The 17,434-nt window shown below is 32.4% G+C and overlaps 1 protein-coding gene across 2 annotated transcripts in view; it reads left to right on the plus strand.

Annotated features, from left to right (window-relative positions):
• The window catches only part of LOC150104940 (uncharacterized), a 44,226-nt gene extending 27,147 nt beyond the window's left edge, over nt 1-17,079 (plus strand). For both annotated transcript variants that reach the window (XM_090396059.1, XM_090396057.1), the window contains exons 3-4: nt 29-136; nt 14,483-17,079. In XM_090396059.1, the coding sequence (XP_090252185.1) occupies nt 29-136; nt 14,483-14,928 (554 nt within the window). In that variant the 3' untranslated portion in view covers nt 14,929-17,079. The remainder of the gene's footprint in view (nt 1-28; nt 137-14,482) is intronic.
• The last annotated feature ends 355 nt before the right edge of the window (nt 17,080-17,434 follow it).

A 17,434-nucleotide genomic window follows, 5' to 3' on the forward strand; every position in this document is an offset into this window, starting at 1 on the left:
TCCAAAATGATCTTGTTCTTTCTTTTAGCTATCCACCCAATTATTCATTATGCAGAGCTTAGTTCTGGTAGTAGCAAACCTCCAATGTCTTTATTAGATCCAGGGTGCCTTGGTAATGACTTTGTCCTACAACAAGGTAACTTCATAATAAAATGTTATAAATTTATTGTTCTGTTGTTTAAATTCATCTATTTGAAACTGTGCATAATTTTTTGATTATCAGTAATCATAATGCAGATATGGTAAATAAATTTAGAAATATATTTAATAAATTCTCTTGGGTCCACATTTCTAAATTTATTTATAAAGAAATAAATTATATTGAAATAAAACCAAATACGGAATTAGTTTTTCTGTTTCCCACTCATAAAAGATTGTAAATCTATAGTACGAGTGGCGCTACGAAAGTAATGCCTCCTATTCCCCCCGCCCTCTCAGGAAATATAATTTAACAATTGCTTTCACATATCCTCTATCTTTCGCGAGCATCAATTTTTGAACAGTCTCCATCATTCTCTATACACTTTTGCTTGCTGACTCCGTAAAAGTCTACTCTGACGTCGGAGCTCTTCACGAACAGCTTGTTTCAATTCCTAGTGGTATACAAAATAGCATCCTCAGAGTGCATCCTTCAGAGGGACAAACAGGTGACAGTGAGAGGGTAGCAGATTTGGCCTATGGGCACGATGAAGAAAAGTTAGACCACTAAGGCGACGTAAAAAGACAACACAATTTGATTATGAACATGAAAATGAAAATATAGTAGATCCTGAAATTTCATTTAAAGTAATTTTTTTCTCTGCATAATAGATCAAACATTACAATCTTTGCAGGAAAGATTTACTTTATTAAAAGAACATATGAATTCATTTCAGTTTTTGTATTTGTTAAGTACTTCACAAAATAAAGAATATTTATTATCTTGTTGTAAAAAGTTACGACAAAAATAAACACATGAGAATCATTCAGATATTGACGCAGAATTTATGCGAAGAAATTTTACACTGTCAACCATTTATTTCTAATTTTAAAAATGATATATATATCAGATAATTCAGTATATTTATTCATACGACTTAATCACAGTTTATCCAAACTTTACAATTGCTCTTCGGATTCTTTTGTCATTAACAGTATCTGTAGCATCTGCGGAAAACGTTCCTTTTCTAAACTTAAAAATTATTAAAAACTACTTGCGCTCCACAATGGTACAAGACAGACTTTCAAATCTTGCCATTATATCAATAGAGTCAGATATTTTGGATCAACTTGATATACATATTATTCGAGAATTTTCATTAATGAAAACTAGAAAAGTTCAAATTCACTGAGTGAATTTTCTTTCTGTTTAAATATTTATTTAACTATTTCTTTACCCAATAATGTTTAATATGTTCCTATTTTATATACTTGTAAATTACTCTTATTTATTTATTTTATTATTTATTTTTTTCCAAATTATTTTTGTTGTTTTTGTACCCTTCTTGTATGTTTATTGTTTTTTATACAATTTTGTTTTTTGTAATTACTGCTTTTTTTTCACTAAACTTATAATTAATATATTTCTTATTTCATTTTTACTCACTGATACGTTTTTATAAAGTGATTTTTTATTGGAGGAGGGGGTATAGGGGCGTCAACTAAAGTTTTGCACACAGGCGCCGGACACTACTAGCGCGCCCCCCTGACTCAGTGACGTGCAAAGCTTTCTGCAGCATTCGAAACAAAAACAAAAATAAATAAGTAATAAGCATTACTTTTGTACCGCTTCTCGCATATTAGTATTTATTTTATCTTTTACATAATATTGAAATCTTTTACATAATACTGAAATGCCGTTCTAGAAAGACAAACATTAAACTTTTTTTCGAGGTCCAGTAAGCGGGAAGGTGATCTCATACTTAAAGACCTTCACAAGCATCCGTGCTTATGGTGTAATTCGAATCCCCAGTCTGTAGGCGGGAGGAGAATATGCTGTCCATTCGGCAAACCATGCTGTGAAAATATTTAATACATATCTATAGTTTTGGTTTTTTTTAAAAAAAAATAGCTTGTGACTGGGATCATTGCTATCTGTAAAATTTAAAATTTTTCTTTACAACTGATTTTCACTACTGATTTAGTGAAAATTATCATTATTAAATAAAACCACCAGTTATATATTATAAAAGATAATTACAAAAATTTTTATATTACAGTGACATAATAGGTAATTTGCCGTCCAGGAGAATGACTGTTATTACGTCATCTCCCTTACTCTCCTTCCCAGAAACTTATTACTTTTACCATGCGTAAGAACCTCTTTGAGTTCAGTTGTTAATGGCACTGTCCTTTGGCCTAGAAAAGACCTAGATTTGAATCGCATGTAGGAGGCGAAGAACCTTTATATATATTTTTTCTTTTTTTTCCATCTTTTTTTTATCCCGCGAAAAAACAGACAAATCAACCAGAAGAACACAAACGCAATTAACAGACAAATTACATTATAACTAACAATGATATATTGATTTGATAAGATGGTACCATACCGGCCCGTATAGTGTATGGATCTCACCGGGTGTTTCTCTCACTCACTCACTCACATATACAGTGCCGTAACTAGGCGGGTGTAGAGGCACAGGATCTAGAACGGAGGGAACCCTGAAATGGGGTATCAAAAATAATCAGTATTATATTCTCATTTTCAAATTTGAAATATTGCCGCCGTGGAGGCAGCTTCCGTTTCTGGTTCAAGTTAAAAATTAACCAACCAATAAGAAACAACTATTAAATAGGACTCGTAGGGTTTTTCTTATTGGTGCAGTAAAATTTTAACTGTAATCTAAAACGATACAGAATGTCTATTTCTATCGTATTTTTTTTAAATTTTTATTTTTGCAAAAAAGGGGAAGGGCAAAAATAAAATCTTGCACAGGGCCCATGAAAAGCTAGTTACGACACTGCACACACACACACACACACACACACGTCCTTTGTGGGGAGGGGGTAGCACACTTGGCTTCCTCTGATTACGCCAATGTACATTACAGGAACATTACGTTCAAAACTAAATTTCAAAAGGATTTTAGAAATACTTGAATAATAAACAAAAAAAAAGTTACGGCAAATAAATTAGCCCACAAAAAAAAAAATTAGTATTAATATAAATCATAAGCACTTTCTTTTCTAGAGTACTTCATTTTTTTATTTAGAGGATTAATCTGAAATTATACAAAATATCTTGCGAAATATGACATTTTAGTTTGTTTTGTTTTTTTTTAGTAGTTTTTTTGCTACTATGTTGCTGACACTACGCTAATTTGGTTCACTAGCCGGTATATAACATTTGTGTTGGCTGCAGAACTTAACATAAACGCAAGTGTCACCTTGGAGACAGAAATAAACTTCGTGAAATAAAGTACTTTCCATAACAAATCAATAGCTGTATCCTATCTTCTTTTTCTAAATGACCAAAGCACAGCTAAATAATGCAGTAGCACATATGTATTGTATTTATTCGTTAGGTGAAAAGGTTTTAAGAGAGTTGCCTTGTATAATAAATGCACGAAAAATATGCTACGTAAACTCTGTACACGAAGTTGGGATTTTCAATGTTTTCCTTTGAAATAGCGTAGTTTTCTACCGAAAGAAAGATTAAAACAATAAAAAATTACTGTGAATAAAATTATTTCATCAACAATAATTACTTTATTCATAACTATGAATCATTTTCTTATAATTTAGAAAAATTACAGTAAATTAAGTCCTTGTTATGATACAGAAATTACTGTGAATAAAACAATTCACAACAATCAAAGAATTCCTACATCATTAATTCCTTAATTATGAATTTGATTCCACAGTTTTATTATTATTATTTATTATTTTGCGATACCCCCCAAGCAGTCCAAAGATTCATCGATGGAGAGCACCTACTTTACAACTCTCCGTATCCACTACGTAATCCACCACATAACTACACCAAACCACCATCCACTGCCCATTAACCACTAGTATTTTTGTCTGTAAATTCCATGTGTTCTGAAGGCCGATTTGTCTATATGTGCAATAAAAAACCGTGCTACCTCCGTATGAGATCGGCTAACTAACCACAATTCAACACAGACGTTGTTGATTGTCAATAGTTTATTAAAAATGTATATATCTAGTTGAGAATTGTATTTAAAATTTAAATTTCACAATTCCTTAAAATAATAAAGAAAGCTTAACGGTAAAAACTAAAATAACTCAAAAACGTATTTTTCTTTTATATATATATATATATATATATATATATATATATATATATATATATATATATATATATATATATATATATAAAGAATAGACGCGAAATGTATTTTTTGTCACTTAAAATGTTCTTATAAGCTTCTTTTTATACCACAATTATACGAAACATATTCCACAATGTCATCGTATAATTATGGAAGAATAAATATGGAAAATTACGAAAATTCTGAAATTATATTTAACTGAATTATGGGATATCTATATCTGTCTATCCATAAAAATATTTGTATAATTATGAAATATCTATCTATCTATCTAGTCTAGTGAATAGATAAGTAGATTGATATTCCATAATTATAGAAAACGTTTTCTGGATAAACAGATATAGATATCCCATAATTCAGCTAAATATCATTTCAGAATTTTCGGAAATATGTCAGCACTTGAATTAACTCTAGAGCAGAGTTTCCGGATTAAGTAAAAATAAATAAAACGGTTACAAAAATATAAAATTGATAAAAGTGGCAAAAAAATCCTTATTCCAACTACAGTACAAAATGTACTATAGGTCTATAATAACATTTCATGCTGGGAACCATACATTAAAAAAAAAAACTGAACGTATCACAAAGTGTCTTTTATTACTTTATTAAAATGGATTCAAATTCGTAATCAGAATCTGAACGATCACATAATCTACATAATGATAAATTGGTTTATTAATGTATTCAACTGTGCTTTAAGCGAGGCTGAACTGAACTATTTTATAGATGTCACGGATTTGTTGCGAAACTTGAAACATTTTCTGTACCTTACTCGTACAGTAAATACACAAGTAATACTAGTAACCGTTCTAGTAATAAAGCTAACAAGTTGCCAAATCCATTGATCACTCCAATATACCAAGGACAATCATTCCAGTTTCTTTTCATACTCAGAAGTTTTCCATACAGTTGTGACTGCTGCTTATAAATTTCTGATATCATCCTTATGCACACAGTATTCCTTCCACATCAACTATTTTTTCTTCAAATTGCATAATTTAAGTATTTTAAACAGTTCTTATGCATTGTCGTTATCCTTCCAATCCATCAACTCACACCATGGCGCAGAACCCAACATACTCCACAATCATGTGGCCATAATTTCCTGATTTTAGTTAAGCATGTAACCTTTTCTCAATGGAACATTCATAAATTTAGTCACTTCCCAAGTGAATACTATTGATCACTTTCACCAACCGGAGGCAGAATAGGTACATCTTTAACTAAAATCCCCTGACACTATAATCAGATCTAACACTCTTTGATCTCAAGTTCCTTCTGTCACATGCTACTTGAGGAATTTGTCTCGCAACAGCTCAATAAATTCAGTTTCATTCTTCTTGTGCGATTTCATAGCTACCCAATCAATGTTCAGATAATTCAAGTCCCCATTATGATCACTCTTTTCGCACCCGTCGTAATTTTTGATGATGCATTTCTTCGTCACTAGCAACCGATTCACCAGGTCTGTAACAACATCCTACAATGTATTTGATCTTATTAGACTCTCACACCAGATGTGAGAGTCGATTACTTCCAGCTCATTGCCACATGAAAAACTGTTACTAGTACAGTAATCCCTCGATTAATGCGCCCCCGATTGGTGCATTTTCGATTAGTGCGCCTATATACATCTTAAAAATAAACGTTACAGGTTTTAAAGGTTTTCTATCTATGCATTTTTTATGGCTAACTATTTTAAAAAATCACTCACCAGAATGAAATAATTTAGTTACTGATTTAAAACATTTTACAAAGTTATTTTTAATGGCATACTTTCCATGTACGATATGTATACTATGTTCCCAATTTTTACCGCCAAAATTTATGTCGTCTGCTAATTACATAGCATTTTCCTTATCATATCTCATACCTCCTTTGCAATTCTTTTCCTTACATTTTTTATTTTATTTTAAAGTATTTTCCCAACCTTTCATCATGAGTAAAATAATTAGTGAGCAAAAAAGTGAAAGTGTGAAAATGATTCGAAAAGTAATCTCATTGGAAGAAAAACTTGAAATAATAAAGAGCAAAGATAAGACAAGAACACAAAAAAAGGGTGAATCAACTATAAGAGCAGTTTTAAGCAAAGCTGCTGAATACAAAGTATTATAATGATTGAATTAGAACGATTTCTTTGTACACGAATCGAATTGTAACCAAAAACGGATCCTGCTAAGAACTGACCTTATTAAATCAAAAGCATTAAGTCTCTTTGCAACCTTGAAAGCAAGGGTTATCAATGATGGAAAAGAAGAATTCCACGTTAGTGCTGGGTGGTTTGAGAAATAGCCAACATAATGTTCTGATCACAGGCGAAGCTGCAAGTGCCGATAAGGAGGTGGCCGCAAATTATCCAGAGATTTGAAGAAAATTGTACAAGAATGGGGCTATTGTGACCAACAAATATTTAATGTCTATGAAACTGGCCTTTTTTTTTTGGAAGCCAATGCCTTCCAAGACTTTTCTGGCTAAATCAGATAAATTTCAGCCTGGTTATAAAGTCGCAAAGTCGAATGAACTTACTGCTAGCAATATGCGATCCATTTGGAAGCACATTCTTCCACATTGTGCAAATGATTTTAGAGGCTTTTCAAATGAATCTAAGTTAATTATATCTCATTCTGAGAAACTGAGTGATTCCGACCTGCTGAATTTAGATGCACAGCGGGAAGATCCTGAAGAATATGAAGAAAATTTAATCACTGACAAGCCCAAAGAGATTTCACAGAAACAAATTTAAAATATTTTTCGCGCAACCGAAACTTTTAAGTAGCAATGTTTAGAGACTGGCCCTTGTGAAGAGAGAAGCAGGAAAATTTGCAGAAGAGGCAGTTGTATGAAAAAAAGAAACATAATGTCCGCCAGAATAATAGATTTATATTTTGAATATGTTTTATTGTCTTTCAGCTTCATAGTTTTCCTTTAACTAGGCCCTGAGACATACCCTAATTCTTTTATTAAAAAAAATCAAGGGTAAAAAAAAGAAATTTGAGGAACGAATTATACTTTTTATCCATAAGTTATTATACTCGATTAGTGCGCCTGTTTTAAAGAACGCACTAGGCGCACTAATCGAGGGATTGCTGTATTGCAGTCATAGGTCTCAACTCTAACTGAATTCAAGTCATCTAATAACATTAGCAACACTCCCCCCCCCCTCCTATCTTGTCTATCCTTCCTATGTCTGCTTCTGATAGCCAGGTCTCACAAATGCTTACAAATATGAGGTTCCAACGTATTGAAGGCAAAAAAAAATAAATCTACCCCTTTGTTTCTGATCCTCCTAGCGTTTGTGCACAGACACAATAAGTTATCTGCATTCTTTTTTGTATACTCTTGTCTGTAGTTAGTTGGACAACTTATAGATGATAAGAACAGAAATCTGTTCTTATCTGGTGCCTTACTTATGCAGACAATTACAAAAGTTTGGTAGGTCTGAACCGGACGAACACAAAATCATTCTTTCCTCAATGATTTCCATAATATTCATTCTCGTCATTAACAGTTACATAACATTGTCGCTCTTACAAGCAGATTCTCGCCATTCCTTCCATCATAATTTATTTTCTCTGACTCTCTGTGTTGTCTCATACAGTTTAATTTTTCGAAACTCCAGATACCAAACGCATTCTAGTGTAGCCCGTCCCTCTTATACAAATCCATTCTTTTCTCAAACTAGTTCCACCCATCCGAAAATTCGTATCCATTCCATCTACACAGCCTACAAATGAATCGTTTGCTATCATTTCCCTTCTTCTTAATTCACTTCTATCATACCTAAGTAATATACTTACGATTTGCATTTTATCACTCTTCACTCTCGCTTCTTCCAACAATCTTTTCATATCCTCTCTCATATTGAATTTATCGCTAGTTAAGTCGTTTGTACATACTTGAATTGCGATCTATTTTGCTTTATTTTCTGTCTTTCAACTGCATATACTATATTTTTAATTTTTCTCCAGGAAAACTTGAAGTTATAATCCACTAATCAATGGCATGTTTTATGATAAGAGTTGCCATACCAAATAACATACTTCTTTTTATAATCAATCTTACTTACCTGATTTTCGTTACGCATTAAATTACCTGATTCTGTGCTTTGTTGTTTTCCATTTTACTGCTTAACTTTCTTATTTCTCCCTATGTTCCTCCGAATTCCGCTAACTTTCTGTAAGTCCCGCATCGTCCATCTAATAATCTACTTTAACCTTGCGATTTCGGAGTTATGTTCAGTATCCTGTTAAATAGCGTCCTTAGCGGGAAAAGCTTTCGAGTTCCAAAATAATTTTGTAAACACGAAAATTATACTATAAAACACTAATTTTCTAAAGAAAAAAACACCACACAGCAGATAAAAATCACCAATTTTAAATACACTGAGCAATGCAGCTCATCATCAAATTCCTGATATGTACAGGATATTATGGTCGTACAACATGAAAAACTTGCATGATTACTAACTTCCTATCAACAATTTTCCTCCAAATCAAACTGTTATCTGTCAGGACTTCAACATTATTAGATATCATATTTCTGTCTTCTAAGGGACTTTTTATTGTATCCATCCACCTATATCTTGGTCTTCATCTGGGTCTTTTTCCTGTCAACCTGGCGGAGAAAACTTGGTTTGCTAATCTTTCCTCTCTTTGCTAATTAATAAAAGAAAAGCCATGCAGCTCATCTTTTATTAATTAGCAAGCAGTATGGGTCACACACATTGTACAGGTCCTTCTAGTCTATTTTCCATTTTATGTTCTTTATTCCTAAGTAGTTTTTTAACTTAATCTCTGTATTACCACTTGAACCATAATTGCGGGATATTTTTATAACATATGCGCACTTGTATTGTTCTAAATACTTGTTGCATCATCATTGTATTGTATTTTCATTTGTATTATTCCTCAAGGTTAATAAATTTTCAATTTTAATTTTTGATTGCGTGTGTTCTCTTGGTCTATTTGTCTATATAGTAAATCATTTTGCTTTCCCTGTCCTTTGAATCTTTAGCCAGCCGGAAAAAACCAACTGTTAAGCAATTTGATATGGCTTTCATACTTACGTTGAATCATGTATTTAATAACTCATTCTTACATTTATTTTACAGTAATACCTCAATTTCTTTTTACGAGATGCATTCCCGTTTTAAAATAACACGTTGCCGTCCACTGATTCGAAAAGAAAGAAAGAAAGTTTAAATACCATCAAGAGCGCTAAAAAACATTTCCTAGAGCTTTTAAATGGAAGCTGAGTTAGTGGGTCACAGATGGCAGTAAAGGCTTTTATTATTATCTTGAAGACTCGTTTTTTTCCCCAACTAAACAAACAAACCGTCCAGAGAATACGTATGACTTTTTAAATTACGTTAAAACCATTTAAGTGACGTAAATGTCAACGAGTCAAGTGCGCTGTTGGTAAATTGCTTCTTTTTTTTTTTTGCCGGTGGGTTTATCAGGATGGGCAAATAGAACATTTCTATCTCCGAATGAGACCGGCTAATATGCCTTGAAGAAAAAAGCTTTTATATTTCTCGTATCCTAAGGGAGATTCGAGTCCAGATGTCAAACAGTCGCAGTTTCCAACTGCGCTGAGTCTATTTCTGAACAAGAAATAGATTATAGGTTCCCATAATACAAAAGTATTGTCACCCATTTTGCCTAATTGGATAATTGTTCTACCAAAAAATAGGGTCGAAAATAATTTTGACTGAAGCAAATTATCCCTGGCCATGAATTGCAATGCTTAAAAAATAATAAAATAATAAAAAGAAATGACTAAGTAGCAAGACACGGAAATAGTGGCAGATCCAGAAGTGGAGGTAAAGATGACAGGGAAGATCGTTCCTCTCCTCGAAAAACCAGAGTAAAATAATAGAATTTTCAGTTAAATAATAACAAAAATTAAAATTGCCGTATATAGGGTGAAGTAATATGCACATATTTTTAAAACTTCATATGAGTATGGAAAGAATACGAATGATTAGGTAATTATGGCTATTTGAATTTTTTTTAATATCTATGGAACTTTAATGGTAAAAAATTAGAATAGCAAGCATAACATGAGCAGATCCCCCGAGCTCAGTGTATCGCGCGTGTAGTTTGAAACCTGGGAACGAACTAAAAGTTGCTTCTTAAATGTAACGAGTCTGTAGGTTACTGCACGTGTCCCACAACATACAGGTAACGTTTTATATGCCTTATACATTTTTGTAATATCGAATATATCAATATGGTGTATGTTTATGGATTTTAATATGAAAACAAAAGTTCTCACTGTCGCTGAATACCATTAACACCTTTTCTAAATAGAATTTAGAAAATTCTTTAAATAAAATTTAGAAAGCCCTTTAAAACACACGCAATTTATAGACAAAAAATATTAGTTGTGGTAGTGGTGGAGGTAGGCGGTAGATGGCGTTGATGGAGATGATTGTAGTATAGATTTGGTGTAGTGGTTGAGACAGTTGTAGGTGTCCTCCCGCGATGAGTCTTCGGACTCCTTGGAGGTGTCACGAATAATAATAATAATCTATAGCAGTGCTAAATAATAATAATAATAATAATAATAATTCTTTAGAAGAGCTGTCCAGAAATTACAAGAAAGCTAAACATTCCGTAGCGATTTTATTTCATCCGAGGTTGCAGTCGAACAAGAAGTATCTTATCTAAGCATATAGAAACGTTAAAATGATGCTTCTATCCATACTCGTTACAACATATCCAAAGGTTGAAGTTTTGTAGTTAGCAACTCATTGCTTCAATATTTTATTGGTGTTTGTTTTAGCTATTTTGTTTCGGTTTGTTTCCTTAGTAGGGAAAGACTTTAAAATTCAAATGTAAACTGCAATGTAGTAAGCTTAATCTCAAATACTCTGTGACTAAGTTACCCAACTGAATACTTGAAACATTGGGAGTTTCACATAATGATGTAGTAGCAAGAAGAACGCTTTAAATGTCCTAACAGTTCGGTTGTTTTTCTGTAAAACTTAGCGGCTATTTATTCGCTTGTTTTCTGGTGCAATCAGAATTCTGAGTTTTTCCCCCCTTTCAATTATATTACTATGATGCATGAAGAAGCAACCACAGATAATGAAACGCATGTAGGGCCTCTGTGTTCAGCACATGTATATTTACATATTTCGGAAATCCTATGTCCTGAATTTGCGACAGAAAACACGAAGAAACAAACACACATCAGATAACACTAAATTCAAAAGGAAAATTAATTTAGAATTCTTTATGCAGCCATTTTGCATTTCAATTACCTCCATTAAACGCTTAAACTGTTTGCGAGAATGGAAAAGTTTAGAAGTTATGGATATACAACGCATTTATTCTGAGAACTTTGATGGACTTCTATTGTTGCACTCTTGTTCCGTGACTAGTATAACGTTATTTTATTTTATTTTTGTTGTTTTTGGTTCTGACTGCTATAGTAATTTACATGAGAATATATGCAAACGGCATCAAGAGCATTAAGCTAGTCGTTTGGAACGCAACATGAAATAACAATGATGTAGAATAGTAAATATTTCTTTTGCTTCTCACGATATATCCCTATTAGGCTATGCATTCAAGTTTATTTTATGCTTCATGGAAACTTATTCTTCTTCAAGGATTTAATAATTTGTTATATGATTCTACATTAACATGAACTGGAGTTTGCTTCTGTATTTGTTAATCTAATTGTTTAACGGTGAGACGGAAAAGAGGAGGACAATAGATAAGACATTTATTTTGTGTTCTATCTTTATGTATAGACAGTGTCACAGAGAGAACTTAAAGAGTAGGATAAGGCTTGCAATATTCTCCCGTTATCAAAGAAATAGAATATCTATCTCCAAAGAAATTATACTTATGTACTATTTTTCCGAAACACAAATATATCTCGCGCTTACAAACATAATTACGTCCATAAATTAAAGATACCAAGAAATTATATACTTGGTTTAATCCTTTATCCAAATGTAAGCAAAAAAAGTTTGCGCCTGAACTATTTTCAGGACTGAGGCAACTCGTAATATCCTATAATGCAAAGCATCTCCTTGCGGACATGTATAATGCTATGCATTATGGGAAGGGCGACTACCCAGACCGGTTTCGATCTTTATTGAGGTCTCATCAGTGGATATTTCATCCAGCCACTGCGATTTAGCGTAATCATATTTCTCCAGTCATAGCCTTCCGTTTATAAGAAACAATGCCAAATATTCTTCTTTTAATTCCTTAATTGAGAAAGATAAAATGACTTGAACCCAAAGTCCTTGGCCAACTTAACCTTTAAATTTTGTCAAGTTTGTCTAGTCTTTTAAGTTAAGAATTCTCGAACTCTGGGTGGTGATCGTAACTTTATTGCTTCAACAATGAAATTTATTCAGAAAAAAAAAAAAAAAACGAAAGAAACTGAGTAATTATTTCCCCCCCCCCACACACGTCCAAATGTTTTCTGTAATAAACCTGCATCGCTTCCCTGACGTGTTGAGCGGGTATTGTTGAGTCGCAAAGCTAGCGCGATTTCAAATTTTGAGTCATATTCAGAAAACTTTGAAAACTAACACTTATAACTCAACGGTTTTGAAGGACTGTTTGTTAGCGTGGAAAGCAGATTCTAAACATCTCAAGAAATGATTACTGGCGTTATTGGCGAGAAACAATCAGTTTCCCACCAGTAAGAAACAATACTGTCTTTGTAAAATAGCCAATATTCTTTCTTACTGGAAACTATTGCGTGCACGGACTAACACACTAAAGCTGAATAAACTACCTGATAACTGCGAAATGTAGTGATCCACTATATAACATTTAACTGTGACATATCGCTTCTGAGCTGACGTGAATCAATTTGCTCCCTTAACTGTAGGTCCTTCATTCCAGCAGAATAGACTCAAGTTTTATTGCAAACGAAAGTACGTATCTAAGTATGCGTTGAAGAATTTATTCAATAAACAGATATGTAAATACTGTGATATAAAAGCACTTTTTTTTGAAGGTTATACAGTTACCGTACCGTACTGTATCTCTTTTATTTAAATTAAATACTAAAGGATAAAAGAGACAAAATCATGGAGAAAGGGGACTGGATGGGTTGACTTGGAGAAAAACTGATATAGACAGGCAGTGTATAGAAATTTTTTCATTTAATAGAAGGAAACAAGCATGTCATTTTGCTATAAACTGGAAACACAAGTCTAGAGAATATAGAGCAAAGCTGATAGGTTTCACATAATAAAATGAGAAACTAAACAAAGAATATGAAAATATAAAAAAATGAAGAACAAATATAACAATAAAATGAAAATAAAGTCAGCCTTCAGTTCTAATTCACTTTTTAGCTGAAAATTCCTTATGAAAGATTCCAATTATTTAGACAGGAGTCGAATTTGGATCTTTTCAAACCAAGAGCGCCGTTGCTACAAACTGAGGTAGTAAGCAGGTGCTTTTCATTGTTATAATTTATTAAAATAATTACATAGAAAGTCAATTATTATAATTTCCAAGTAAAATGAGTCTGGAAAGTCGAAGTTAATGTTGCTTATGTTTGAGAAAAAGAAAATATAGTAGAATTATGGCAAACCTATTACTACTCAACCTTTTCTCAGTTATATTTTATTATTTTTTCCATAAGCGGTGAGGAAATGATTATTGCGATAGTTTATCAATAATAAATAATATGAAACTTGCTAGCAATCTACATACCAATCAGGCTTGATTGACGGAGGGGATAGAGTATCCATTCTCCAACCAACAAGCTGGGTTTAAACTCGATTGTAAACATGGATATTTGTGAATGTCTTTAGTTAGTAGATGAGTATAACCGTCCTGCGTGAGACCATCAACTTTCAAGCCTGAAATAGTTTGAAAAATTGCATACTGAACCGACACTCCTACTTATAGCACGCTTCTCGGATTATCTTACCCTGAGCTAAAGATTTACAATCTTTCTTGGTAAGATTGTCAAAAAATAAAAATAAAAATACTTATTGATTATATTTACTTGTATATATTTCTAAGTCCGCAGATCCTGCCTATTTCTACATTTTTTTTTTAAATGATACCTTTAATTTCCATGCTGGCTATTGACATTCGTTTATATTTTTAATATTACCACACACTAATTTTATTTATTTCAATATCAATATCTTTAGAATGAATAATATTAATAAATATATAAACACATAAATAATATGTTGGTATTGATATTTTCAGGTGTGTATACCGAGCTGAAGTGTTTTAATCCGGGCAATTCTCCATCGTATGTCAACGACAGTACCACTCAAAAAGCATTCATTTTCATGGGTTTCAAGAAGTTGGATTCAACATTTAGCGAAACATTGGAAGATACTTGGAAAGACTGGACTGGAGCTCGTTTAATCTATGTTCATCTTTCTGGTGAATTTGGACTCTCTCGCCTATCCTTTTTCCGCCGTCTGGCACCGAAAGATCCAAATTTGTTCATGTACATAGTATTTATTGAATGCCACGTTAATTATAGGAACCGAGTTTTTCTTTTAGATTTTGTACAAAGGTTACGAGTAGACAGGATGATGGGCTATCTGTCAGTTTATCGCAATGAAATTTCCTACCTGAGTACGTCTGCTGTTATTAATGGACTACTGACAGAACATCCAGAAACTGAAAAAGCGGATATTTGACAATTAGAGAAACTTTTATCTCTCATTACCGTCATGACGGATTCAAAATAGGCATACAAATAACTTTACCAACGCTTCAAAGACTACAAGAAACTTTACAAAAAATAAAAATAAATAATAAAAAGAAGAACCTGGCAAAAATATCACATTGATATATTTTGTAAATCCTTAATTAGCCTGAAGACACTCGTATGCTTCAGGATAATTTAACCTTCAGATAATTTTGTACCTTGACCATATGACGCAAAATATAATAAGTATATAGCATGAAGGTAGTGTTGGAGCGCAGGATAAAATAGGCCATTTTTTTTTTTTTACTGTGAATTCTATCCATCCCTCTAGAATGTTATAAAACTATTGTATTTCAGTTTCATAGAGGATTATAGATTAAATAGCCCGGAATTTTTTTCAAACCCATTCAAGACTGCAGTAAGTAGGGCTGATGATATCACACTAGATGATGAAAATCATATATTACCTACAAATCTTCAGAAACATCAATGCCACAGTGAAATTCGAATACATGGCCTGAAGAGCGGAAATCATATCGATAGCACTAGGCCAAAATTCTTCTCACTGTAATGACCGACCAGTTAATGTAAATTCGATAAAAATAGAATATTAATTTACCAATAATTGCTCTCTCTATATATATAATAAACTACTTTTGTTTGACGTATAAGACAAGATATGACAATGAGTGACAGAGGCTCCTCTTGCGTAGTAAAATAGCGTATGTTAAATCGTCAACAAGAGAGTTGTACGACTACGGTGCAATGGTGATATTTTAGCGCGGGCGCGAAAAGCTGGTCTTTTAAATAATTTTAATCAAGATTTTAAATGCATATTGATCAGGCGTTTTTGTATGTTGAAATGAAAGCTGTGTAGCCAAGGGGAAAAATCACTCAGCAATATGGAAAAACAGGCTAACGTCACCAGCTTTACGATCGTCTAAAAACCAATGCAAAGGATTCTGGACAATCATAAGAAAGTATGCTTCGCAATAGCTTCCTTGTATACAGGGACATCATTCATTATCAGAGCAGCTGTAACTAGAGACATTTCTGGCTTACATATTATTAATAGGTTATTTTTTCTTGTTGTAGCATATACTGTACATCTGTATCGTTTCTAATATGCCTATTTTTGTTGCATTGTTAGTTTCGGCACACTGTCCAACTAAAATACTGAAATAATTAAATAAATAAATAAAATAGCTCGACACATTTTTGAAAATATTCCATATACCAAAGTACATTAAAATGCGTCCAGCAGAACAGAATTTTAATATACGTAGAGATGGATGGCCGTGAAAAAATAATCTAATAAGTGTTTCCATATATCATAGAGAAGAATAGAAGCACTAATCAGATTTTGTGAAACGCATCTAAGAACGCTTAAGTTTATTTAAGATCTAAAAATGATAACATCGTATGCAATTATAAGCAATCCCATGATATTTAAATATTTTAAATTGCAAATGCTGTATGTATAATCATGATATGTTTAGAATTAGCGCTTTAAAAAAATAATAAATTTAAAAAAAAAACATTTTTTCTACTTTTTTCTTTTAGAAAATTAAGTATTGGCAGTCTTTATATGGCAGATGATACAGTACTAAATTGCTCGCTATATCGTACAGTGCGGTAGAATACAACAGAACAGTACTATATAAAAATACAAAAGTGTGTTTTAGAGGACGAATTTGTAGATTTTACTGTAGAAAAAAAGAAAACAGCTTCGAAGCAAGTGAACTCTCAGGACAGGTTTCTTCCTTTCTATTTTTATTTACTCACTGCTGTCACTTCTTAAAATATACAGCAACCAATGAAATATTCAATGACAACGAAATCGGAAATTTTGATTTCGAGTTCTCGATGACAACGCCCTCAAACGAACAAAGCCTATAGCAAGAAATGAAAAAGAATAACATAAGAATATCACTCGTCAAGTTTCTCCCAAAAGCCATATCGAATTTTTACATGCATGAAGCAGTGCTGAAGCAAAAGTGTGTTCTAGGTTTTTTTTAAGTGCGCCTCTGGGAGAGGGAAGGTGATAGATTATTATTATTATTGTTATTATTATTATTATTATTCTGCACTACTAATATTTTATTGTTTGCATTTCCAACTATGTCAAACTAATACTATGATTTTGTGACCTTTTAAGAACTATGCAAACTCAAACTTAAAAATATATATATATATGTAGATTGAATATAATATTTAAATAAATATATTGATTTTTTTCCCACGAAGTGCTTTTTTTTTAATGAAGACAGCATTGTAATGGTGCATGTAAAAAGATGAAGATTCCTTTTATAATTGAATCTCCTAAACATGCTTTAATATTTAGTTAAAAATGCTGTTATATATATGTTAAGCGTAAATTGTGAAATCGCACAATTCACGGAATGCGCAACACATTTGCTCATTCCGTGAATTGTGTAGAATTTTGCAATTTTGCAAAATTCATGAAATTATCAGTAAACGTAATGCTCAATTCA

Source organism: Typopeltis vanoorti, chromosome 7 (genome assembly GCF_054136105.1).
Source record: "Typopeltis vanoorti isolate ZY-2024b chromosome 7, IOZ_Tvanoo_1.0, whole genome shotgun sequence".
Taxonomy (NCBI): domain Eukaryota; kingdom Metazoa; phylum Arthropoda; class Arachnida; order Uropygi; family Thelyphonidae; genus Typopeltis; species Typopeltis vanoorti.